Raw genomic sequence first — 24,543 nt, forward strand, 5'->3', positions numbered from 1 at the left:
TAAGGGAAAACGGAAGATTGTCATTTATACTATCTTTGCCTGAATAATTTGGGGGTAGGTTATTGTATCCTTAAGTGGAGAATGTCTTTCCAACCTGGTAAATCGGGAGTGGCAGTAGAGCATCTGAAAGTCATATGCCACTCTCCAATAAACCCACGAAGAAGAAAAAGACGCGAAAAAACCCCAGACGCGCTTCCGGGGTGGCTTGCGCTCCTCGGCCAGTTGTAGAGCGCTCGTTTCAGCTCTTTCGTCAAATGACCAATTTAACAGGGTCTCGCCTAAAGATAATCTTTGTCTTGTTATTTGGATCCAAATCCGGAATAAGATCCGAAGGTCTCTGGAAGGTGACACAGTTAGCGATGCTAAGTAGCGGCGCATGAATGATCAGATCCCACTATAGTGTTCATCCACAAGTTTGCTTGGCGGAAGTTTGGACTTTGGGGTCATGGCATGACATCCACATGCTGAGTTTGCCACTCCAGGCATTTGCGGTTGATGCGCCCGACTCCGTTTGATGGCGGCGTTGCGCGGATCGGGCTCAGCCGCCAAGATGATGCGCCGTCTGAGCCGGATGCTTGTGCCCTTGTGTGCAGGAGGGCCGACATGGATGCCGCCTGCTCTGAGCGCAACATCCAGGCTGCTGAAAAGCTACCGAATATTAAGCAGGACAAACGTCGATGTGGTAACAATCATCTTTTTTCTCCCCATAATTTGTCGTTCATTCATAACATTCTTATTGCCTCCTCTTCCACGACAGGATTAGTGAACTCTCTACACAAGATCTTCACCAACCAAAACACACTCAACATTCAGTCAATCAGCCGCCTGCAATGCGCTGGTATATATATTTTTTTGTATTCTCTTCAGACAGCCAACAAATATTAGTTACATCCTAGTAAACTTAGAAAGTGGATGTTTTTCAGGAAGCATAGGCAAATTTCTACAACACCAAATCACTTTAAAGAGGCATTGATGAGATCTTACTATGGAACACAACAAAAAACATTGTTTTTGCAGGTTCCTGTCCCAATTTGATGATGAGTAAGAGAGACGTGTCCGACATGCCGCCTGCCCCCGCGGGGGCTCTAACCCCCCAATTGCCGCCCCGGGCACACCACCACCATCGTCCTCTGTGTATGTCAGTGTCATCTGACAGCAGTGGACGTTTTAGGGCTCTTGAAACGCAAGAATGGAAGAACAACCTCAAAGCTCAGGTGTGTATCAATGTTGCCCGACTATGGGATGAATAAAATTATCTAATCTAATGTTAAGGAACCACAAACCACATGCAGTAATGTTTTGGAACGTTATTTTTAGATGGACCAGGCACACAACGCAGGCGCCGCCAGCAGCACCGGCTCCCTAGAGCGGGCATCCCTCTTCTGCGCCTCGGGGGGCCCATCAAAGATGACTGGTCGATTCTCGCTATTTTCCCCACCTTGGAATGTCAGTTCCGAGTCCGATTCTAACCCACCGTCTCGGTCCGGCTCCAAGAAGCTGCGTCACTACAGCCGGAGGGCCGCCACGGCCCCGGCTCACGATGGCGACCAGCACCGAGGTGAGGTCGGGGGAGGCGGCGGGGGTGCCCCACAGCATTTTGAACCAGTCATCTCAAAGGTGACAGACTACATCTACGTGGGCAACCTCAACGCGGCGTACAATGGGAGGGCGCTATGCCGCAACAACATCGACAGCATTATTGACATGAGCGGCGCCCCGGGCCAGGTGGCCCCCGCCCTTAGCCTCATCCCATGCACTTGCTCACGCGGTGCCCGGCACAGCTGGTCCCGCCTCAAGGTGGACATCGGCGACGTGAGGCAGCGTTGCTTCGAGGACATCAACGAGTGCATCCACGCCTCGGCCGGCAAACGCAAGCGGGTTCTGGTCCACTGCGGGGACGGCTTTTCCCTGGCGCCCACCTGCGTCATCCAGTACTTGATGCTTAAACGCAACATGAGACTCATAGCTGCCTATGAGCTCCTCCGAGCTAAATACCCCGTCAACATCCGTGAGTGTCACCGCAACCTGCTGGTCAGCCTCGAGAGGACGCTCAGGCCTGGGGATGTTGACCCAGAAAGTTTCAAGCAGGCCATTTCTAGGAAAGTAGCTTGGACCTGACTCGGCATCTGGATTTTCTATGGCGACTTGCACTACTAATGTCACCTAAAGTCGGGGATGTTTGGCCTGGTTCAAGAGATTTGCAATGGGTGCCATGTTGGGTGCCAATCGTCAGTTCATATTAGTGAAAAACTCGACTGAACGTGGTTCTGTTACTACATGGTCCTGGAAAGGTTCATAATTGGGCATTGAGTAGATTTTTTTTTTCCCCAATTGATTCGAAGTTAAAGGTGTGGATTCTTAGTCCAGAACTGTACTACTGGTACCAATTGGTAGTCTCATGACCATATCTCAGAAAAGATACCGGGTTGCCAGGTTGTGTCACGTGGACCTCAAATTGAACTTTTGATGTTTTAACTTCCGTTTTTTGGGGGTTTAATCTGTGAGAATACAGTTCAGAAAATGAATGAATGAATACATCCCGACATAAACGGATGGATGAGCTGTTTTTTTTTATACCAGGTGTTGCCTAAACTTCCAGTTGATATTTGTCAACAACCCTAACCCTATTGAATAGCTTAATGTTGAATGTCCTATTAGTACCTGGTGTTGTGGTAATGCCTTGTAGAAGAACATGCAGATTTTTCTTTGCTTAAGTGAGGGTTTTTTTAAGCTGATCTCAATGGAAGGACAAAACAAGTTGTGAAACCAGTAGATTTCTTGTTGGACTCCAGTTATTTTTTAATTTTTGTGAATTTATCCCACTTCTATTGGTCTCAAAGAAATCTGCACAGGAGATGTGTGATCATGGTTCCAAAAAAATGTGATATTGCATAGATGGACATTCATTTTCTGGAGGTTTTCATGAATGGAGTAAAACCTAGTTTTTGCTTCAGATGTGCTTGTGATTCCAGATGATGTCTCAGCCTTCATTTAAAACGTGTTAGAAACAAAGGATCGATTCAAATAATGCGTTTGTACCACAGGACGATCATAGACAACAAGTTGAGGTTATTATTTTCTTTATTTTTTTATTTAAACTATCTTAGTGCATGTGTGAATCCTAGTTTTGGTTCCGTGAATGTGAAATTGCATGGAGGGATCTCTAATTGTTACCTTGGAATTTTCAGTTCCATTTCAAGATGTGTTTCTAATAGCAAGTTGTTTCTTTTGGACTTGCAATTGTTCTTTTGCAAATGTTCCCCCCCTTAATTCTTTTTTTTTCATACCCTCACACATCAAGATTTATCAGAAGAAATATTATGTATTTCTAATGTTCAAGTGGTTTCTTGCGACTTCCTACTTATTTTCTAAATAACCATCAATTGTCATCTTTGTGAAAAACGTCTCAGGATATTTGACATCTGGTTCTAAATAGGTGGATTCATTCTTGTAGATCTTAATGACCATTTTGCCCGTCAAGAATTTTAAACTCCCCACCACTACACCATCGCAATTTTTGTGTGATGTAATGTATTATGGCACTAAGCAGTCAAGTTCAGGTCTTGTGGTTGCACCCCCCCCCCAGTTGATTCTTGCCCCAAACTATTGGTTTTAACTTTGTCATTCCCAATGAGATGATTGCATATAGATGTCATGTCTGCTGCTGGAACAATAATGTGAACTTGTACACATGGAGTTCTCCTCTGTGAGGAAGAACTTGATCCTGTTTTCCATTTGTACCGCTGTACTATTTGATCATTTTGATCTTATCTGTGTTCACTGTAAAATCTTTTGAAGTTTTGTGATCATTTGTGAGGAAGTAATGGCTTGTGCTTTGCAACAACAGTAATTTTATGATCACATCATGCAAACTATACATGAGGTGAAAGTATGAAGTTTGAGTGACAATGAAAAATATTGTAATATTCCGAAAATTAATATTATTAAAGAAGAGGGAAAAAATCCTACAACTGCAAATAGAACACTCCTCAGCTTATATGTAAAATTAAAATTTATTTTTGTAATACTTTGATTTGTTCTTACAGCTTCCATCTGATATTTTCCTCTTAAACGAGCATATTGTTACAACTTCTGTAATTTCTCATGTATTGTACACAACCAGGTGATATTATATACATACTAACCATCTGATAAATCCTGACTACCAAAATATGGAGTATGTCATGTCCAAATGACTTGGTTTGGAATATAGACTTTGTTCTATATATAATATATAACATAAAGGAGGGCAAGATTGTTTACTTATCGCACATTGTCATAATTTTGTAACACTGGACATCACAATTAAACTGAAGCAAATATGACATTCATATACGCCCAATAAATATAAGGCCAATTATTAACGTATAGACATATATACAATTAAAAACCTGGGAAATACATGAGAAATTATAGTTCTGTTTAACCCTGTTCTCTCTAACTATTGCTTTATGTCTTGTATTATTACATTTTAACCACTTTTCCTCACTGTTGCATTAGAAATGGATACTCTTTTTAAAGTACAATCATGTTCTGGATATTAATTCAATATTTATCAACCAACGAAAACATTTTAGTTTGTTTCTTTTTACCTAAGGTCATAATTTAGCTTTTTGTAAACAGTCCACTATTTGCCATAAACCTTTTTTACAATATATGCAAATATTTACAAGTTACATTAAGTCATACAGCAACAAAAGGATGGTAACAATGGCTGAAAAAGCTAAGTGTGTAAAAATATGCCGTCTTGTTTTTTTGTGATGTAAGATTTGCACCCCATCTTTTTGACACAAATGTGAGCTTATGTAAATGGTGGCTGTATTATATTAATGCTTTTTTGGTCTCTTTTCTGTGTGCACACTTGTTATTTAGTGAAGGTGAAATTAAAGGTGGTTGATGTTCTCAGGTGATTTCTCAGTGGTTTGACCACATTTGTACTGTTCATTGATTAAAAGTTAAAATGAATTCACTTTCGTAGTTGTTTTGTTTGCTTTTGTGTGAGCCCAGTTAATTCATTTATCCATTTTCCGAATCACTTTATCTTCACTATGATCACGGGGGTGCTGGAGGCCCCCCACTGGATTGGTGGCCAGCCAATCACAGGGCACAAGGAGACGGATAATCATTCACTCATACTTAGGGACAATTTAGAGCAATTTTACTGTCCCTGTATCTTTTTTTAAATTACATTTTAATATTTCTTAATACATTCCTTTTTACTTTACACTTTTTACTTTAATGATGAGTGATGAATATGTTAATACTTGAGTCCCTTTTTTCTGTTTAAGTTTCATATGTACTGTTAACGGATGCACTTTTTTTTATCATGTATCATATCTTGTGCTGACCCGATCCATCTGTCAAATTTTTAAAGTCAATGTGGTCCCCAGGCCCAAAAGTTTGCCCACCCCTGCATTAACCACTCAAACGCTGGGCTGCAGCCTAGTTAATGTCCCATCAAATACAAATGTGCACCATTACCTTTCACAATGGGAATTAAACAAACTACAAAATTGTTTTTTGTTTGATGTAATGGCAAAGAGCCAAAAAGGTAATTAAAATGACTTCAGAATCTTGAAGAGTATTCGTTGTCACGGCTACCAGTTAAGTTTGTCAGTGGTGCCGGCATACTTTTTTTCTGCACATGCTGCATTATGTCTGTCACTAGCCCCCATTTAAGTGATAAACTTCCGCATGATTATTATTGGAGGCTGTTCCCATGGCGATCTTTAAAAGTAATGCTTATCCCATTTGGTTATATTTCTAAACTGAATGGAACATGCCATGTTGTTTCTGAACATTACAGTGACTACTACCTTTTGTCATTTTTAACTCATTTTTAAAATTTACCTAAGTTTGCATATAGTGTGTAATGTTCTGTGGAATCTTAAGAGTCTCCAGCTGTCCTCTTTTGCATCTTCTTGGTTTCCACTTCTTGTGTGAGCAGGACTTTGGGAATAAAAGCATGGGTCAAAGTTATTTTGAGGCATAGGGATTAAGATGTAGTGTCTCAGAAAATGACAGTTGATTGGTTGCTGAAGAAAATATACGTCCATAAAGAGAAAGACAGGAAATAAAGAGCATAGGGTCTTTTTTTTTGTCCTCGCTCGTTTTTGTTCCTTTAGAGGTAGGTGAATTTTTTTCTTTCTCCATATTTTTGAATTGTATTTGACTTGATTTCTAGTGCTTTCTATAATTTTGTGAATATCTTTTTTAAGGTTAGGGTTATTTTTTTTCTATGTATTGTATATTTATGTGTATATTTTTTATATAATGGATGAAAAATATATTTTTAATGATGACATCTAAAACTTTTGACACTGAGTTTCAATATAATTTAATATTTCTTTCTTTTATTCCAATCTAACAAACTTTATTACACTTATTTTTTTGCTCAAGAAATTGAATGCACTTAAATTTATTTCTAATAATCATCTGTAATTGGGCAATATTTTAATAACAATTTGTCTTAGTATTTTAGTATTTATTTTAGTCACTTGAAGAGTGAAAGAACAAACCTAGCATAAAATTACCAATTGGGTATTCCAATAAAGCCCTGTATTGAAATCATTTATGGAATGTTTCATTAAATTTAAGACTATTTACTGGAGACAATTTAATACTTTGGGATACATCTAAGAATGTTAAAGTTATATCGTAAGTGAACACTTGGGTCTAGTACGCAACTCTATTTTTGTGTTGGTCATTATGATAGTACTTCGAGAGCCAAGTATTTTTGGAGGTGGTATTTTTAGTGTAATACATTTAAGACCTACTATGCTATAGTATATTGCAGTCGGAACTTCAAACGGAACAAAGCCGCTCCACTCTGCTGATCTCACTTGGACTACTTATTTATTGATTATTAATTTGGCTGTTTGTTTGTTGTTGTTATTTGTGCTATTTGTGGTGAAATCTTTAAATATCATTATACTTGTGCAATGATAATAAAAGCATTAAATTAAATTAAATTCAATCAACCTTCTATCAAAATAAGATTTTTGGTCAGAGTTTCCAAACACTTTTCCATTCAAATTGGCGCTGGGCACAGGCAAAATCATTATTAAAAATAATTGATTTAAAATACTCTGAAATACACAGCGCTCCTAGCTATCATCTTTGTGTGTGTGTGTGTGTGTGTGTGTGTGTGTGTGTGTGTGTATTTCAAATGATTCCATAGCTACCTAAGTTAGTTATGCTTTTTATATAAAAGAATTTTTATCAGTTTTGTTCTTCTTTATCACAGTTTGAAATCACTACATCCAAAATGTCTGAGTAAGTCAACCAATTTTCTTTTCTAAAATGGTACTTGTGTATGTATAAACATTATTTATATTTGAATTTGAATTTAATTCTTTCAGGAAGAAAATGTCTTCAAGTCGAAAACATCACCTCAAGGTATGAACATACAAGAAAGTACTATTTATTATAGATGATGGTAATGCAGGTACACCTCAAAATATAGAATATAATGTGGAAAAATTAAATACATGCTGTCCAGACACTTTATATCAATTCCGATTAGGTATTAGATTCAGGTGTGTTGGTGGAGAGAGACAAGGAAAAAAAAAGTCTGGATTGGGGCTCTCGAGAACCAGACTTGGCCACCCCTAAATAGTCCTTAACAGAACACTGTCCAGTATGTGATTGTCACCTTATGTGACTTTCTCTTGTTCATTTTGCAAATGTGTTGATGATTGCATTCTTGACATCTGTCACCACGGCTGGAGTCATTTAGCTAATGAGGATGTGACACTGATCATGATACATATTGATTTTTTTCACATTTTCCACATAACTTTTGAGACACAAAATGTTACTAGTTAATTAGTAGCACAATGTATCAATGCAAATTACAAGAAAAAAATAGCAATATGGAATGATTTGTTGTCTTGTTGTTTGTCTTTCTGGAATGATTATGCCACAATACACACATCACATGACAAGATAGACACTAGTTTACATAAAGTAAAATACCCAAGACTTAACTTAAATATTGTGGAGTGTACATACAGTACTCTGCAAAATCTACTGCATGATTATTATACTACACCAGACATTGTGATCATTTTGAGAACCTGTGTCTGATGTTGATCATTGACTATTTTTAATATGCTTGTTTGTTTTGCCTTGGTTGTATTGGTTTTCAGAGTGTGATGCTGGCCATTGCTAAAGCTTATCTTGAGCGGGAGGCCCGTCAGCGTGAGGAGGAGCGGGTGGGCTATATGGCTCAGTGCTGCCCTCCGCCGGTGCTACCCAACACCATGCAAGCCCTACAGGTGTGTGTTTCTTTAAGTCCATGGAGATGGGTTTCCATGTGTGTGAATGAGTAGACTACTGATTGTATATATATACAACGTGTGCATGTTTTAGTACATTATGGAGATCATCTCCATATTCAAGTGTTTGTGTTTTTGCAAAAAATGATGTGTACATGTAGTAGAGTTTGAGATGAATATGTGTATGTTTGCCATATGTGCATGTGTCTATATTTCTGAGTGTGCTGTTGTCCAGGGATGTGTTTTGTAAGGGGATAAAAAGGAATGTTTGCATGTGCATGCACAGGAGTTGTGTAAGGAGATTCACCGAAAGATCGACAGAGTGGACGAGGAACGTTATGACCTTGAAGCAAAGGTCAAAAAGGGAGACAAGGAGGTAGGATATATCTATATATTAATAACACAACCCTAAAAAAACAACATAACAGACTATATATATATATATATATATATATATATATATATATATATATATATATATATATATATATATATATATATATATATATATATATATATATATATATATATATATATATATATATATATATATATATATATATATATATATATATATATATATATATATATATATATATATATATATATATATATATATATATATATATATATATATATATATATATATATATATATATATATATATATATATATATATATATATATAAAGTTAGGAAAGTACGGTACAATAAATAGATGTGTTTTTTTTGTCTCTCTCAGTCATAAAGTTTCCTGGTATAATTTTGACTTTGTGTGCTAGTTTAAAAGTGACGTCTGGCCTGGTAATTGGCATTAGCAAATGATGGTTGGCTGTGAAATAGCAACTGGTTTAACTAAGATAAGACTGGCGCGTCTGCTATGGTGACAGATTGAAGACCTCAAGATCAAAGTCCAGGACGTGACAGGCAAATTCAAAAAGCCGACGCTAAAGAAGGTGCGCATGTCGGCTGACGCCATGTTGAAGGCGCTATTGGGCTCCAAGCACACCGTCAATATGGACCTCAGGGCCAACCTCAAGCAGGTCAAGAAAGAGGTCAAGGATGAGGTCAGCTCAACACACATTTTAGGATAGAAACAAGTGTATTTCTGCTATTCTTTAGTTCTTTTCATCCTTTTGCTGGGACTTAAAATGACTAGTTTAAATTAGTTTGTCATTGGTTGACATCTAATCCATTTGAACACTACCATTTCATATCAATTGGACGTCTAGTTCCGTCAATGGCGGGCCACTAGTTGATCTTAGTTTTTGTTTTTGTCAAGGACAAGGAGTTGCGTGATGTTGTCGACTGGCGCAAGAACATTGAAGACAAGTCGGGCATGGATGGCAGGAAGAAAATGTTTGAGGGGGACTCCTAGTGACAAACACGATTGGATGGCTTGCTCAACTTGGCGAGATCTTCATGAAAAAACATTTAAACCTTCACTTGTTTGCTGAACATCAAATCCTACACAATAAAAATATCAAATTATTGCTTTGAGTCCTCAGAACTTTAAAATGCCGTTTCCCCAGCCTCACTATTTTGCTCCATCTTTATACACGCTATTCTTGTCATTTCACTATCATATTTCCTATTTTTTAAATATAGATGTAATCATTTTTAACCTTAGTTTTTCACCCTCTTTATCAACTTCATCCTCCCGCCCTTATATTGATCGAAATTTTCAAATCATATGCCCTAACGTTTATTCTTATGTCCTTATCTTCCTTGTTTTCCTCACGTTCCTCATCCTAATCTTTGTCCATTTCATTGTCCCTTCTCAACTTTACACATTTCTAACGTCTCATTTGTTTTCTCCTAAGGTTCCCGTTCTTCTCTATCAACTTAACAGGTGTCAAAGTGGCGGTCCGGGCGCCAAATCTGGCCCGCCGCATCAGTTTGTGCGGCCCAGGAAAGTAAATCATAAGTGCCGACTTTCTGTTTTAGGATCAAATTAAAATGAAGAGTATAAATGTATATTAAATATCCTGATTTTCCACCTTTTAAATCAATAATTGTCATTTTTAATCATTTTTTTCTGTGTTTTTAGTACAAAAATCATTTTGTAAAATCTAAAAATATATTTTAAAAAAGCTCAAATAAACATTGTTTTAGATATCTAAAAAAACTGAATATTCAGGGATTTTAATCCAATCCAGTTCTTTTAATCCATTTGTTAAAAAAATCGAAATATTATATCTAAAATGGTCCGCCCCACACTAAACATTAATGCGGTCCGCGAACCAACCCGAGTCCGACACCCTTGCCTTAACCTATCTCCACCTTGCTCATCTTTATTCTCATCTAACCTCACCGTCTATACTTTTTCCTCATCTTCTTCCTCTTCTCCTTGCATCCATCACTATCGTGATAATAATAAGAAAACACTCTTAAAGGTCAGCCAGTTATTTATACAAGGGGCCTTGGGGTAATGTAGAGGGGTCCTTTTGAAGGAGGGTCTGACTGTGTGCGTGTATGTACGTGCGTTGTATTACATGACCTTGCGTGGCCATTGGCTTGTCTACTAATCTGCTTCCCTAAAGAGGAGAGGCCGCATTCCCACCAGCTTGGCATTTAAAGCTCATCTCTGCCCAAGCAGGACAGCGACTCCTGACACCGCCCGAGACCACCGACACCACCAGAGCAGGTCAGTGACATGTGACACGACTCCAATGCAAGCATCCTTTGACATCCTGTTTTATATTATGATCAAATATTGATTTCTTTCATAGTAGTATTGTGAGCAATGATAGGGTTGTTTGACTGAAAATGTTTGTTTCCATGACAGTGGTCTCTTGGTGCTGACTTAACTTTCTAAAGCTTATCATCAATGGTGTCAAATTTCAGCAGAAAAAATCATTTTGACAAATAAAAAATAAATTAATAATGCTTTGACAACTATGTTTAGATGTAAATAAGAAAAAACATGTAGGTTTTTCTAGTTTTTAAATTCAAGTTATACTCTTATCTATATACATACATTTAATCCAATATAAATATAAATGATAACATTACTCAAGTACATTGGATGAAATATTTCAAATACAATGCATGACACATTATATAAAACTATATATGTGTATGTCCAGTGTATAGATTTACATACAGTACATAAATAAGCACAATAAATACTAAAAATATGAATCTGACCCGACAAAAATATTAAAAGCATTTCAATTAAACTTGAATTACACTTGAAACTTAGCAACATATTCAAATAGTTTTTCTTTCTTTTAAAATTCAATTTTTTCTGTAAAAAAAGTTGACCTCATTTAATGTCTTAAAAGTCATTTAGAACTTGTTAAAGGCACAAAGTCTCCCAGAAAATAAAATGTCTGGTGAAGGTCATGTTCTGTAGGTTTCCCGAGAAGTTTATCTTGTTAAATAGATTTATACCTATTGACAATATCTTCAGAATCTTCTTTTTACGTCAATGTGACGAAAGAGCACAACCTCTGCCGTGTCATTGTTGTTCAGTATTTTCATTTAAAAAGTCTAGAGTTTACACAAAGTTAGTGGTTAGCTTTAAACATTATTGAATAGCTCTAAACGGGCTACCCTGAATGACTGAGAGGAGGCGACAACTTTTGCTTGTTTTGTTGACTTTTGCCTCAAAATGGGAACTTTGAGAGGGGTTTTATGCTGATATACATGGGGTAACACTGAAACAAATGTTGGCGGATAAAACAACCTCATGTAAAGAATCTAATTTCAAAACTAGTGTTTATCAGAACCAATTCATAGTATTCCTTGCATACTCCTCATAGTTAGCTGGAATAGACTCCAGCACCTCTGCGACCATTGTGAGGATAAACGGTCCAGAAAATCAACGAAAGTTTATCTTTTTTTTTTTGCAAATGAACTCCTCATATCTTCATACATACCAACTGTAATTTTTTTTAAACTTAGACAACTTTCAAGACATCGGCATCCCCGCGACCCTTGTGAGGATAAGCGGTACAGAAAATGAAGGAAAAATACATAATACGTTACCTACGAGTCCAGAAAATCATCAACATTCCATTTTTTATATTCGTTGTCTTGGTTGTCATGGCAACATGGACAACACAATGCCATGAAGCAGAGCCCTGTTTCTAATGAGGCACATACACTACCAATCAATAAATGTATTGATTCATACAGTACTTGTAGAATGTCAGAAGACATTTTGACTGAATGAAATGATGAAAACGATACAAAAAACTGGCGAAGGCAAAGCTTTTGGAGACAGCTGAGTTCTATTTATTTCTCATGGCTCATCTCAATGCTTCTTGCGGCTTGCGTGTTGGGTTACGCAGCCGAACAGACAATCCCTACCGCAGATGTCCCTCAGCATCATGTCCCCACGCCTCCCAAAATACTTTTCAAACCCAACCCCATCATATACTTGAATCTGCTCCTCCACCCGACTGATGACAGCCATTTGTTTGTATGCCAACTGCGAGGATGCGCTCGTCCCTGAGACATCTTTTTCTTTTAAGACAAGCCTAACGTCATTTTATTCCTTCTCAGCGACAGCTGAGTAGTCATAAATAGATACTTGCCCTCTGAAGACCCACCAACTGATACCAAGCGCTTTGGGTTGTAAACGATATTGGTCATGACAGGATATTTCAGCTTCAATAATGTCGAGAAATAAGCCTTAGCTTTAATCTTTTCGTGCTGTATTTTTTTCAAGAAAGGGTGGCCCGTTTGAGCTAGTAGTTAACGCATCGGCCTCACAGTTCTGGGGTATTCGGTTCAAATCCAGGTCACATTCACCTGTGTGGAGTTTGCATGTTCTGGGTGGGTTTCCTCCGGGTACTCTGGTTTCCTCCCACATTCTAAAGACAAGCATGGTAGGCTAATTGGACACACTAAATTGCCCACAGGTATGAGTGTGAGCGTGAATGGTTGTTTGTCTCCTTGTGCCCTGTGATTGGATGGCCACCAAAATCAGGGTGTCCCTTACCTTTGGCCTGAAGTTTTGGGATAGGCTCCAGCACCCTCTGTGACCCCAGTGAGGATAATTTGGCTGAGAAAAATGGTAAAATATCATTTAGGGGCATAGTATAATTCTAATTACTGTTTCATTGATTCCATTTATTAGTTATGCAATATGTAGTTAGTCACCATGTAGTGAGTTTGTGACACGGAGGCGTGTTAACATTAGGACTCTCATTACCAGAATGCTTAAACGATAACCGATATTGTCTGGATGCTTTTCAACAAGAACTTATTTCTAAAATTAAATGTTGACATTGTATCCATGGGGATTACTTGAGACATCTTCAAGTCCTAAAATAACGTTAAAGGCTGGAGAGAAAAGGAAAAGACAATCCTATTTTATTTTGCATTGGCATTCATTTAAAAGTAAAAACCTCAAAATACAAGCAAACAAACCGCAATGCATTTTTGACAAATTTTGGACTAATATATAACTGAATTAATGTTTTTAATGTGTATTTGTTTCATTGTTTTGCAGATAACGTCAATATCGAGAAGCCATCATGGCCACTGAGTGAGTGATGTCACTATAATCAAGCTTGCTTATATTTGGAATGTCAATAACCCTTTGTATCTCCAATTAAAAATATTACAAGCAACTTGCCTAAATGGTATCAGTTGATATCATACCATTTTCAATTATAATTTGAGATTAGAGCAGTAGTAGAGTATTACATCTGAATTACAAGGCATTTTAGCACTCAAAAATCAAAATCATATAACATTTTAATGTCATTATCTGTGCAGGAAGCGACTATCTGCCAGGCGCAAGCATACTCTGAAGGTAGAAGGATTTGAACCATACACTAATATGTGCTTAAATTCTGTGCATGTGTGCGTGTATGTTTGACTACGTGTAAATATGTAATACTATGTGGAATTCTGTACCAAATGACCATATGTTTGATGTTAGAGTTGCATGCTGGTGGTGGCCAACAACCTCCTGGAGGCTGAGGGTGTTGAGAAGGCTGGGGAACGAGAGAGGTTCCTGTCAGACAAATGTCCTTCAATGGATATTCCATACTCGGGCGATGAGTTGCGGGTGAGTGAACCCCTACCACCTTCCTTTTTGACATTGATATGCTCAAGTTCCTGTGGTGTTCTCCTTAGGAGCTCTGCAAGAAACTACGTGAGCAGATAGATGAGAGCGAGGAAGAACGTTACTGCCTTGAGTTCAAGCTGGACATGGTTATCAATGAGGTGAAGACATCTTTTGATGATAAGAAACAATTCATGCCAATGGAAAATTTTATGGTCAATGTTCAGTTCTGGATGGACGGATCGGGTGGGTTTGATGGATTTTGGACGCATAAGACATTTTCTTCATAACTGACTTTTATGTGATGGAATAGGCCACATATGTCAAAGTGGCGGCTTGGGGGCTATATCTGGCCCGCCGCATCATTTTGTGTGGCCCGGGAAGGTAAATCATGAGTGCCGACTTTCTGTTTTAGGTTCAAATTTAAATGAAGATTATAGATGAATATTAAATTTCCTGATTTTCCCTATTTTATATCAATAATTGTCATGTTTGAATCAATTCTGTGTTTTTAGTTCAAAAATCATTTTATAAAATCTAAAAATATATTTAAAAAAAGTTAAAATATATATTGCTTTAGATCTATAAAAACTGAATATTCAAGGCTTTTAATACAGTTCTTTTAATCCATTTATAAAAAAAAGATATTTAAATATTATATCTAAAATGGTCCGGCCCACGCAAAACCGAGGCATATTTTGTTGGTGGGATTGCTTTTTTTCAGGACGTGATAAGAATCGCAAAACTAATATGTTTAAAGTTTGTCTTCCTTTTTTTTTATCCTACAGGTCCGGGATCTGAACATCAAGATCGTAGATCTGAGGGGTAAGTTCAAGAGACCACGTCTGAAGAAGGTGCGCATGTCTGCTGACGCCATGCTGAAAGCTCTACTGGGCTCCAAACACACCGTCAACATGGACCTCAGGGCCAACCTCAAGCAGGTCAAAAAGGAAGTCAAGGAGGAGGTGAGAACCGGATTTGGCAAACATTCAAGTTTGGGAGATATTTCGAGAACCATTTTGACTGAGAGAGCCAAAACAGTGCAGTAGTAGTAACAGCTCAGAAGTACCAATTGGTGTGAGATAATGAGAGTGGTTGATTAGTTGTTTAAACATTTGGGGGTGTTAATAGATTATTGGAATTCTTCATTATATGATTTTTATATTATTTTATTTGCCTTTTTTCTTATTATTTTGATAGTTGTTAATCATCTCTGGTCAAATAGTTCCAGATGCGCATGAGAAATGTGTCGATTTTTGGTCAAAAGATAACATGAGCTTTGTCTGTTTTTAGGACAAGCAGCTTCGTGACGTTGGTGATTGGCGTAAGAACATCGAGGACAAATCAGACAGGAAGAAGATGTTTGACAGCTAAACATCGATGACCCCGTTCAGCTTCTGCTCTTCTAGTCCCAAACTCAAGAGTTTTAGCCCAAAATATGAACGTGTTAGGGTGTTCACTGTAAAGTTCTCTATAGGTGCTTCGTAAGGTTCAGATAGAAGACAGGAAGTTGAAATATGTGGTGTTTGTTAGACTCCATGTTAACTAGCTAACTTCTTTGTTTGGAATAAAACTCTTGTGCTTGAGCCAAATTACATGTTCTTGGGTTTCTTCTTCTCCTTTTCAGCAGAATGATCGGCTTTTGCTCCGTGGCCTAGTACTTACAGTACAGTACCTATAAAGATGGAAATTATTTTCTCTCTTGATCGCCCGGTCGACAAGTTGTTCGCACATTGGCCTCACAGTTCAAAGATTAATGGTTCAATCCAAGGTTTGCAGCAGTGGATGGATGTCCGTCTTGTTGTGGTCTGTGATTTAGGGTGTTCGTAGTTCGTTGGGATTGGCTTCATCACCCCCTGTGACTCTTGGAAGGGTAAATGGTAAGGATAATGAATGCAATACTTTTCTCTGTCTCCGGGTAAAAGGGTTTTTCCAATGATAATTCAAATTGCATTCAAGAAGTTAGTGTTCTTCCAGCAAGCAGTAGCGACTTAACCATGCGTGACACAGCTCTCTTTGCAGGGATTTTCACGTCGTAAACGATGACACAGCTATCCACATGTTAGAGATCTAAGGTGGGTAAGTTACTTAGTTAAGATCACAGTGAAAATAGACCAAAAACGTCTTTGAATGGTGTCCAAGAGATCAATTATTGACTCATTTTAGTTACGTTATTTAATTTTGTGGCACTTTTTCAATATCGAATATTAATAAATCAAAAGTAAGACAAGTAAAAAGGAGATAAAATGTAATAAAATTAGTAAAGAAATGCAAATAAAATTGATGCAAACAGAAATTTTAGAATATAATATATAGAATACAATATATGATACAATATTTTTTTTAAATTAACATAATATGAATTTGGTGCACAGGTTCTGGTGATGATTTTTTAGATGACCTTTGTCCTTTTAGCACTTGGTACTAAATTTTGTTCTGGATTATTGAATTGAACCTAAAAGTTGTCGTTTTTGACCTTCTGTGATGGGAAATCATGCATCTTTGGATGTTCCAAGCCAAATGCGACAAATGGTCAACCTAATTACTTGCCGAGAATAATAACATTATTACCATTATTTTTTGAGAGCCAATTATATGGCCTTAAATTGGAATTAGAAAAGTTGTCAGGTATTTGACATTCCGTCATTAACTGGGTTACTGCCTGACTAACCTAATTATTAAAGAGCTATTTACTGCCTGTAAACGTAGCCACTAATCACAAGGCCAGCGTGCTAGTTACTATGTGGTCATTTCACATGATAAAAATATCCAGCCACTAATACAGAACTTTCCATGCAAGCGGAGCCTGAAGCAATTAGTGAGGAAACCAAATCTGAGCACAAATCGGAATGCAACTCTGGTGCCACCACAGTTTCTGCAATAACAAAGCACACTTTTTTAAAAAATTGTACTTGTTAAGCGGGCTTAATATAGACTGGATCAATGTCAGTGTTGTTGGGAGCTTCATCACATGGGTTGTTAGCACAGTAATCGTTAAAACTAACTTGCTAAAGATGTCACACTTGAGGCTGTTAATGTTATTTCGACTTCACACATGAATTTTATCACTCTTGTAGGTTGTTAGCACCAAGATGACCAGAAGTGCAAATATGTTAAAGAACTGCTTTGCTCATGTGAGGTCAAAATGATATTTCAATTCAACCAAATAAATGAAAATGAAGTAACTTTTAATGAACATTCAGAAATATGTGAAAACTTCATTGAAATTTTGAAGTATTGAGGTAATAAGCGGTATTAAATGAATGGATTAAAAATCTTCGAATTACAGTATACTTGTTAACGAACTTAAGACCTCATTTGTCCCTTAGAACCAACTTGAGGAATGAAATATCCAAATAACTTTTTCATTTATTCCTTTTATGAACCATTTTATCCACACTATGGTCACGGGGGGTGCTGGAGCCTATCCCAGCTGACTTCAGGCCAGAGGCGGCGGACACCCTGAATTGGTGGCCGACCAATCGCAGGGCACAAGGAGACAAACAACCATTCACGCTTACACTCATACCTAGGGGCAATTTAGAGTGTCCATTTAGCCTACCATGTAAGTTTTAGGAATGCAGGAGGAAACCAGAATACCTGGAAAAACCCACGCAGAACCGGGAAGAACATGCAAACTCCACACAGGTGGACCGACCTGGATTTGAACCCAAGACCCCGGAGCTGTGTGGCTGACCGGCTAACCACTCAAGCTGCTGGGCCTTGAAATATCTCTAATATTCTTATTATTTTGAATCAAACAAAATAATTTATTTTGCAGAGATATTCTTTCAATATACAAAAGTAAAATATCCAAAAAACAGATTTGTTCAATTTAACTAACTGTAAATACGCTGATTCACACATTATTTCAATTTGACTATTTTTACAGGCAATGCAACCTGTTTGAAAAAAATCCTGACAGATTCATTCCGCTTCATTTCTTGACTTGATTTTCAGCCTTTCAGCCATTTTCTCATCACAGTGAGTGATCATGTTGAGGAGGTGGAGTTGTCAGGCTCCTCCTCAGCCTCGTAGATTTGGAGAGGCAGTTGTTATTTGAGCAGTGGCAAGCGTCCTTGTCTTTTCCATAAAGAGGAGCCACACGTATTTTCATCTTGATATGTAAATCTATACGAGTATATATTGGGTCGCGGGAGTCGTGTCCACTCTTACCGCTGTCTTTGCTGCTGCTTCTCCTTGGTGGTCTTTTTCTTCCTCAGCACAGGTGAGCTGGCTCATCTTGCATGTGCTCCTCCCCCTTGCACTCTTCTTCATTGACCTTACGACCCCTTGGCTTCCTAAACTAGGGTTTGAGCAGCTGCTGCATGATTCTCCTTATAATTTAGCTAATTTATTGATCTTTTTGTTGTCATTTGGTCTGTTTTGGAGAGCAATGCTAAGTACATATACAGAGCCGTTTTTTAATCCCAGGGATTGTATCAGTGATACCAAGTAATATCTTGAGAAATTGACAACAAATGTCATCAAAATTGCACATTTTAAAATACAATAGTGCAGTTATATCATCTGCTATAGTAGTAAACAAGTGTAGTAGTTGTTTACGTACTTGTAGCTGGTAAGAGCAGTGGGATCAGCATAAAAAAACTAAACAAATACAGCATATCCTGGCTGTCTCCTTTTTACCATAAAAAACATTGTTTAATGTGTTTTCATATCAAATGAAAATCTAAGAAAATTTGGGATATGAGTGATTTTATTTATTTATTTTTTCAATAGTGTAGTGAGAAATTATTGTTGCTTCACCTGGATTGCCGATTGTCTTTTGTTTAATTAGTTTAGATGTCAAAATGTCTGGTATGTTAATTTGTTTTTTACAATGACTTTTAAAAATCTTTTTTAAGTATATTTATTGTCCATGGTTTTGTATATGCTTATTTCAGAGGTAGTTTTGTTATTTTGATTTCTTATTGCATTCTTTTTAAATTATTTTCTTCATTATTATCACTTTTACATTACCATTTACATTATTAATATGTATTTATTACTTCCTATGTTATTGAAGATTGCCTTTGATGGGTAGATTTAATTTGCATGCTATTTACATTTACATGCAATTTCCATTTTAATGTTCAAAATATTTCTTATATATATGTTTAGATATTTACATCTTTACACATTTAAGAATATTTTCTTATAATATATTTAATTAATTATATATTAATCATATTTAATATTTGATCTCATTTTCAATTAATTATCTTTAATTTACATGCATCTAATTTCATTCAATCCAGTTTTTGTCTTTTGCTTTATGAAGAATCCGTTATTTCCATTGTATTTTCAGTTTATTATTATTATTTTTCTTCATTTAAATTTCTACTTTCAACAGATTTTTTTGCAATTCAATTGTTTTCACTTTATTGTTTTTCATTTCTACTTTCTATACACTATTCAACTATTTTGCATTCGTTAATCTCTGGACGTTTACCGCCCCCCACTTTTACTTATTTGTGATATTTGTTGCTGTGTTTGGAATTTGTCGCAAGGCTTTTGTTATTGACGATGTTGACAGATTGGATCATCATCTTGTTATTTGATATTTGTCAGCTTTTGAATGAGAAGAAGACCATCATAGTTGTTCAAGTTTCGATAAATTGATGATAAAGATGATGATGTCTGCTAAAGTTTTTAAGGCCATGAAGCTTTGTAGTATTTTTAGGCGGGCAATGGGCGCTGGCGCTCGACATGCTGCAACAGCTTTTCCTCAACAAATTCTTTTCCGTGAAAGGAGTCTTGCCGAAGTAGATTCCACTGAGAGATTTGATTTCCTGCCATTCGCTAAGGAGATTAGTATGAGCGACATTTGACCCCCAGCTGCTATAAAATCCAAAGTTAGCAAATCGTTAGGGAAGCATATTTAGTTCTCTACTAATTTGTCTTCTTCTTCTTCTTCTTGTTTGTGGTCACAGCTCTCAACCTAGAAGCCACTATGTCGGAGTAAGTTAATGTTTTTCAAAAGCACTCACAAACTTTGGGTAAAATGTTAGTGAAAGTGATCTTGATTTATTTCCATTTTTTTTAGAAAAAAGATGTCTTCCAGCCGCCGGCATCACTTGAAGGTAAACTTTGAAAAAATTGGAGCTCATAACATGTTTGTAGCAGTTTGGAAAAATATATATTTTTGCCTCATTTATATGATAAAGCTCACCAAAATTCATTATTAACACAAAAACTCATCCGAGACATAAAAATGTGTTTGATTTTTGTTTAAACAAGAAAATATTAAGCTTGTTTGTAAAATAAATAGTTTTTTTTAAAAATTCTAATAAACAATTTGTTGTAAAAGCTGGAGGGTTCAAATAATTAAAGGCTTAAAATATGTAAATAATTCTTCTCCATGACAGGTTATTTTGAAATACTACTTTACTTTTTTTGCTTTATATTGTTTTTAATCAACTGCAATTAAACAGTAGGATGATGTCAAAATGCATGCATGATTAAATGGGAGACTTATATATTCAATTTTGTAACGTGATATGTTTTGTGAGGAGGGCTCCTGTTTAAAGAAGATTTGTTATCATGTTTAAACACAATAAATTAGGATTTTTTTTAACTTAAGTTGTAAAAAGTGGAACTTTCATGTAACTGCGTACCTACTTTGCGTTACTTTTACAGAGTTTGATCCTTTCGATCGCCTTCAACTGGATCCAGCAGGAGAAGAAAGATCTGGTGGTGACCAAGGAAAACCACATGGCTGAGGCGTGTCCCAGGCCGAGCCTCAGCGGCGACCAAGCAACGCTCATGGTCACTTTTATTTCTTTTTAATTTAATCAGAAGAACAAACATGATGAAATATGTTGTTGCTATCCGGGTTAGAATATTCATTCTGATGATGTGTGCAGGAAACATGCAGGAAGATTAATGCTCTCATTGACAAAGTGGACGAGGAAAGATATGACATGTTGATGAAAGTCGGAAAAGCTGACAAGGAGGTAAGCCAGCATCGTATATTAAGTTCACTTTTTTAACATTAGCAGTTTGTTGGACTAGTAATCAACATGTTTGCATTACACTTCTAGTTTTTGGCTCTTCAAGTATTGATGAGTGTGGAATTTGTATTCGCTTCTAAAAGAATGTTAAGATTCGAGGTTCAAATTAGACTAAAAAATGTCAGTTGGAAAGTGTATTTCTCTTCAATTCAGTATACTGACTGGTGACTAGTCTCTTTGTTTCTCAACACACGCATTTTTTTGGCCTTTTTGATATCATAGACTTTAACGAAATGTACATAATAACGGTGATGTCACCTGTAGCTTGCATTTGAAGCACACTTTTTATTAGTCAGGTGACAGTATATTTCCTCATTTTAAAGCCCATATTTAAAAATATTTGGGCAGTAAGTTTTCTCAATCGGCCAACTAGTGTTACGATATCAAAACATGCAAGTGGCTTATATTCATTGTCTTACTTGAAATTTTGAAAATGACATTAACTGGATCTTATTGAATAGATCGAAGACCTGAAGATCAAAGTGATCGATCTGGCAGGCGTGAAGAAGCCAGCCCTGAAAAAGGTGCGCATGTCGGCCGATGCCATGCTCAAGGCGCTGCTGGGTTCCAAGCACACAGTCAATATGGAGCTCAGGGCCGGCCTGAAACCTGTTAACAAGGAAGTCAAGGAGGAGGTGAGAACCCATGCAATGTACATCAATGCCACTATAACATAAATCATAGAGCGTGTGTCCAAAGTGAAATGAATTAAATTATAACACACTAGTGCACAGTTATCAAACAAAAAGCCTATGGGCCAGATCCAACCCACATTTTGTGTGTCCTAAGAATATAAATCATGTGTATCAACTTCATATTACTTGCAAAAAATACAATTTCATCCAATTTCAATCAATATTTACACCGTTCTTAACCCTGAATTGATTTGAATTGAATACTCTTGTTTTCATTGTACAAGTCAAATGGATTTAAAGCTACATTCACCACAAAGTGCACAAATGACAACAACAAACAAGCAGATAAATAAATAATCAATAAATAATAACAATGAATCATTAATACATATGAATAAACATATACATATATAAAAAAAGGTAGTTTTCAATAAAAAAAAGTAAAGAAATATGACCCTTTATGACACTTTAAATAGGCTTTGGATAATCATTACAGCTCTAAAACTATTCGGCTATCAAAATCGTTTATTACTTTGCAAGTCATCGTGGCAAAAGAAAACATCATTTAAAGACAATTGTAATGTTAAAACATATAATTGACTTTAGACTCAGAGCATTTTGTGAAAAAGCTAAAAAATGTATCATAGATGTAGGGTTGATAGACAGTTTGTGTGTGTGTGTGTGTGTGTGTGTGTGTGTGTGTGTGTGTGTGTGTGTGTGTGTGTGTGAGTGCAGCCAGCAGAGGCAGTGGGCGACTGGCGTAAGAACATTGAGGACAAAGCAGACAGGAAGAAGATGTTTGAGTCATCTTAAAAACATTTTTGGAGTAATTGTCACCAAAGAAATATGTTGTTTCATTAAATGTTTTTCAAAGGAAAAAAAACATCAATTGTGGCTGTGTCACTTTGTATTAACATTTCTCATTCATTGGACACACAGTTTTCTGTGTGGAGTTTGCATGTTCTCCCCGGGCCCGTGTGGGTTTCCTCCGGGTACTCCAGTTTCTTCTAACATTCCAAAAACATGCATGGTTGGATGATTGGACACTTTAAATTGCCCGTAAGTATGAGTGTGAGCATGAATGGTTGTCCGTCGCCTTGTGCCCTGCGATTGGCTGGCCACCGATTCAGGGTGTCGCCCGCCTCAGGCCTAGAGTCAGCTGGGATAGGCTCCAGCACCCCCTACGACCTTAATGAGGATAAAACGGTTCACAAAATGAGATGTCCTCTAGGCCACATGTGTCAACGTGGCGGCCCGGGGGCCAAATATGGGCCGCCGCATCATTTTGTGTGGCCCGGGAAAGTCAATCATGAGTGCCGACTTTCTGTTTTAGGATCAAATTAAAATGAAGTGTATAGATGTATATTACATTTCCTGATTTCCCCCTTTTAAATCAATAATTGTAATTTTTTAAATCATTTTTGCTGTTTTTCGTTCAAAAATCATTTTGTAAAATCTAAAAATAGATTTAAAAAACCTAAAAATAAACATTTTTTTATTCAGGGCTTTTAAATACAGTTCTTTTGATCCATTTATATAAAAAAAAATCTAAATATTATACCTAAAATTGTCCGGCACAACATAGGCAGTTGAGGTTGTGGGAGACTGAAAGTGGAGGACAATGCAGATAGGAAGAAAATGTTTGAGGCATCTTAGTTTCTATATTCTAACTAGTGCCAAACTGTAATGATCACAATATACCAAGAGATGTCAGTACAGACGTTTTTATTTATTTATTTATTTTTTACTTCTCACGCTTTGTCTCATTTTATTTTGAGCCTTCCCAAATGGGCATGTTTCACAACACAGCAAAGATGTTTAAAAAATAGTCCAAAAGGAAACGTACTACATTATTGCGTTTTAAAACAAAAACAAAAAATATCTATTTATTTTTAACCAAGATCTTGCATTGATGATTATTTAGCCGGAACGCTGTGCAAAACCTACCATATCCCAAAGATTCTCATTGGTGTCAAAGGTCTGGATTCTGTGGTAGTCAATTTATGTCATAAAATCTTGGTGCCTGAACCAGTTTAAACCAGATGAAACCTGGCATCTTCGTGTTAGAGCAGACATGGGAAAACTACAGACCACAGGCCACATACTTAGGCTTTTTAATCCGGCCCGCTGTCGTGGCAGTAACTCTGTCCGATCTATTTCTTAATACATTCCTTTTTACTTTACTTTGTACTTTATACTTTTTACTTTAATGATGAGTATGATAATACTTGAGCCTTTTGTTTCTGTTTATGTTTCATATGTACTGTTAACGGATGCACTTTTTTATATGTATCGTATCTTGTGCTGTATCTTTTTCATGTTGAAATGTTATCATTGTGACTTTGTGGGTTCCCAACGTACTTCTGTTTCCTACCACAAACCAAAAAAACACGCATGGAAGGCTGATTGGACGCTACAAATTCTCCATAGGTCTAAATGTCAAAACATGATGATTTCAATTTTTTAAATATTTTCTGAGTTTGCAGGAAAAGTCTCCGTGAGGGAAACCCTAAGAACGACGTGGTCAATGAAAAAATCAGTTTGACATCCTTAATTTAGGTATTTAACATTTTTCTTTATTAGGCGTCCGAT

General features: G+C 36.8%; 4 protein-coding genes across 4 annotated transcripts; all 4 read left to right on the forward strand.

Annotated features, from left to right (window-relative positions):
* The first annotated feature begins 155 nt into the window (after positions 1-155).
* Positions 156-2,524, forward strand: LOC144209438 (uncharacterized). The gene is made up of 4 exons (XM_077735743.1): positions 156-682; positions 758-838; positions 1,018-1,214; positions 1,318-2,524. The coding sequence occupies exons 1-4, from the start codon at positions 496-498 to the stop codon at positions 2,116-2,118; spliced, it is 1,266 nt and encodes a 421-aa protein (XP_077591869.1). The 5' UTR covers positions 156-495; the 3' UTR covers positions 2,119-2,524.
* A 3,572-nt stretch (positions 2,525-6,096) lies between these two features.
* Positions 6,097-9,771, forward strand: LOC144209447 (troponin I, fast skeletal muscle-like). Its single transcript, XM_077735754.1, has 7 exons — positions 6,097-6,127; positions 7,247-7,275; positions 7,362-7,398; positions 8,151-8,279; positions 8,566-8,655; positions 9,169-9,345; positions 9,561-9,771. The coding sequence occupies exons 2-7, from the start codon at positions 7,268-7,270 to the stop codon at positions 9,654-9,656; spliced, it is 537 nt and encodes a 178-aa protein (XP_077591880.1). The 5' UTR covers positions 6,097-6,127; positions 7,247-7,267; the 3' UTR covers positions 9,657-9,771.
* Positions 9,772-10,819: 1,048 nt separating this feature from the next.
* On the forward strand, positions 10,820-15,898 carry LOC144209452 (troponin I, fast skeletal muscle-like). The gene is made up of 7 exons (XM_077735767.1): positions 10,820-10,925; positions 13,743-13,778; positions 14,012-14,048; positions 14,178-14,306; positions 14,375-14,464; positions 15,092-15,268; positions 15,597-15,898. Exons 2-7 carry the CDS (start codon positions 13,768-13,770, stop codon positions 15,675-15,677), a joined length of 525 nt encoding a protein of 174 aa, XP_077591893.1. The 5' UTR covers positions 10,820-10,925; positions 13,743-13,767; the 3' UTR covers positions 15,678-15,898.
* A 2,458-nt stretch (positions 15,899-18,356) lies between these two features.
* On the forward strand, positions 18,357-22,820 carry LOC144209465 (troponin I, fast skeletal muscle-like). The gene is made up of 7 exons (XM_077735784.1): positions 18,357-18,531; positions 20,237-20,264; positions 20,350-20,386; positions 20,943-21,071; positions 21,170-21,259; positions 21,778-21,951; positions 22,687-22,820. Exons 2-7 carry the CDS (start codon positions 20,257-20,259, stop codon positions 22,762-22,764), a joined length of 516 nt encoding a protein of 171 aa, XP_077591910.1. The 5' UTR covers positions 18,357-18,531; positions 20,237-20,256; the 3' UTR covers positions 22,765-22,820.
* Positions 22,821-24,543: the final 1,723 nt, after the last annotated feature.

Source organism: Stigmatopora nigra, chromosome 2 (genome assembly GCF_051989575.1).
Source record: "Stigmatopora nigra isolate UIUO_SnigA chromosome 2, RoL_Snig_1.1, whole genome shotgun sequence".
In the NCBI taxonomy this organism is placed as follows: Eukaryota; Metazoa; Chordata; class Actinopteri; order Syngnathiformes; family Syngnathidae; genus Stigmatopora; species Stigmatopora nigra.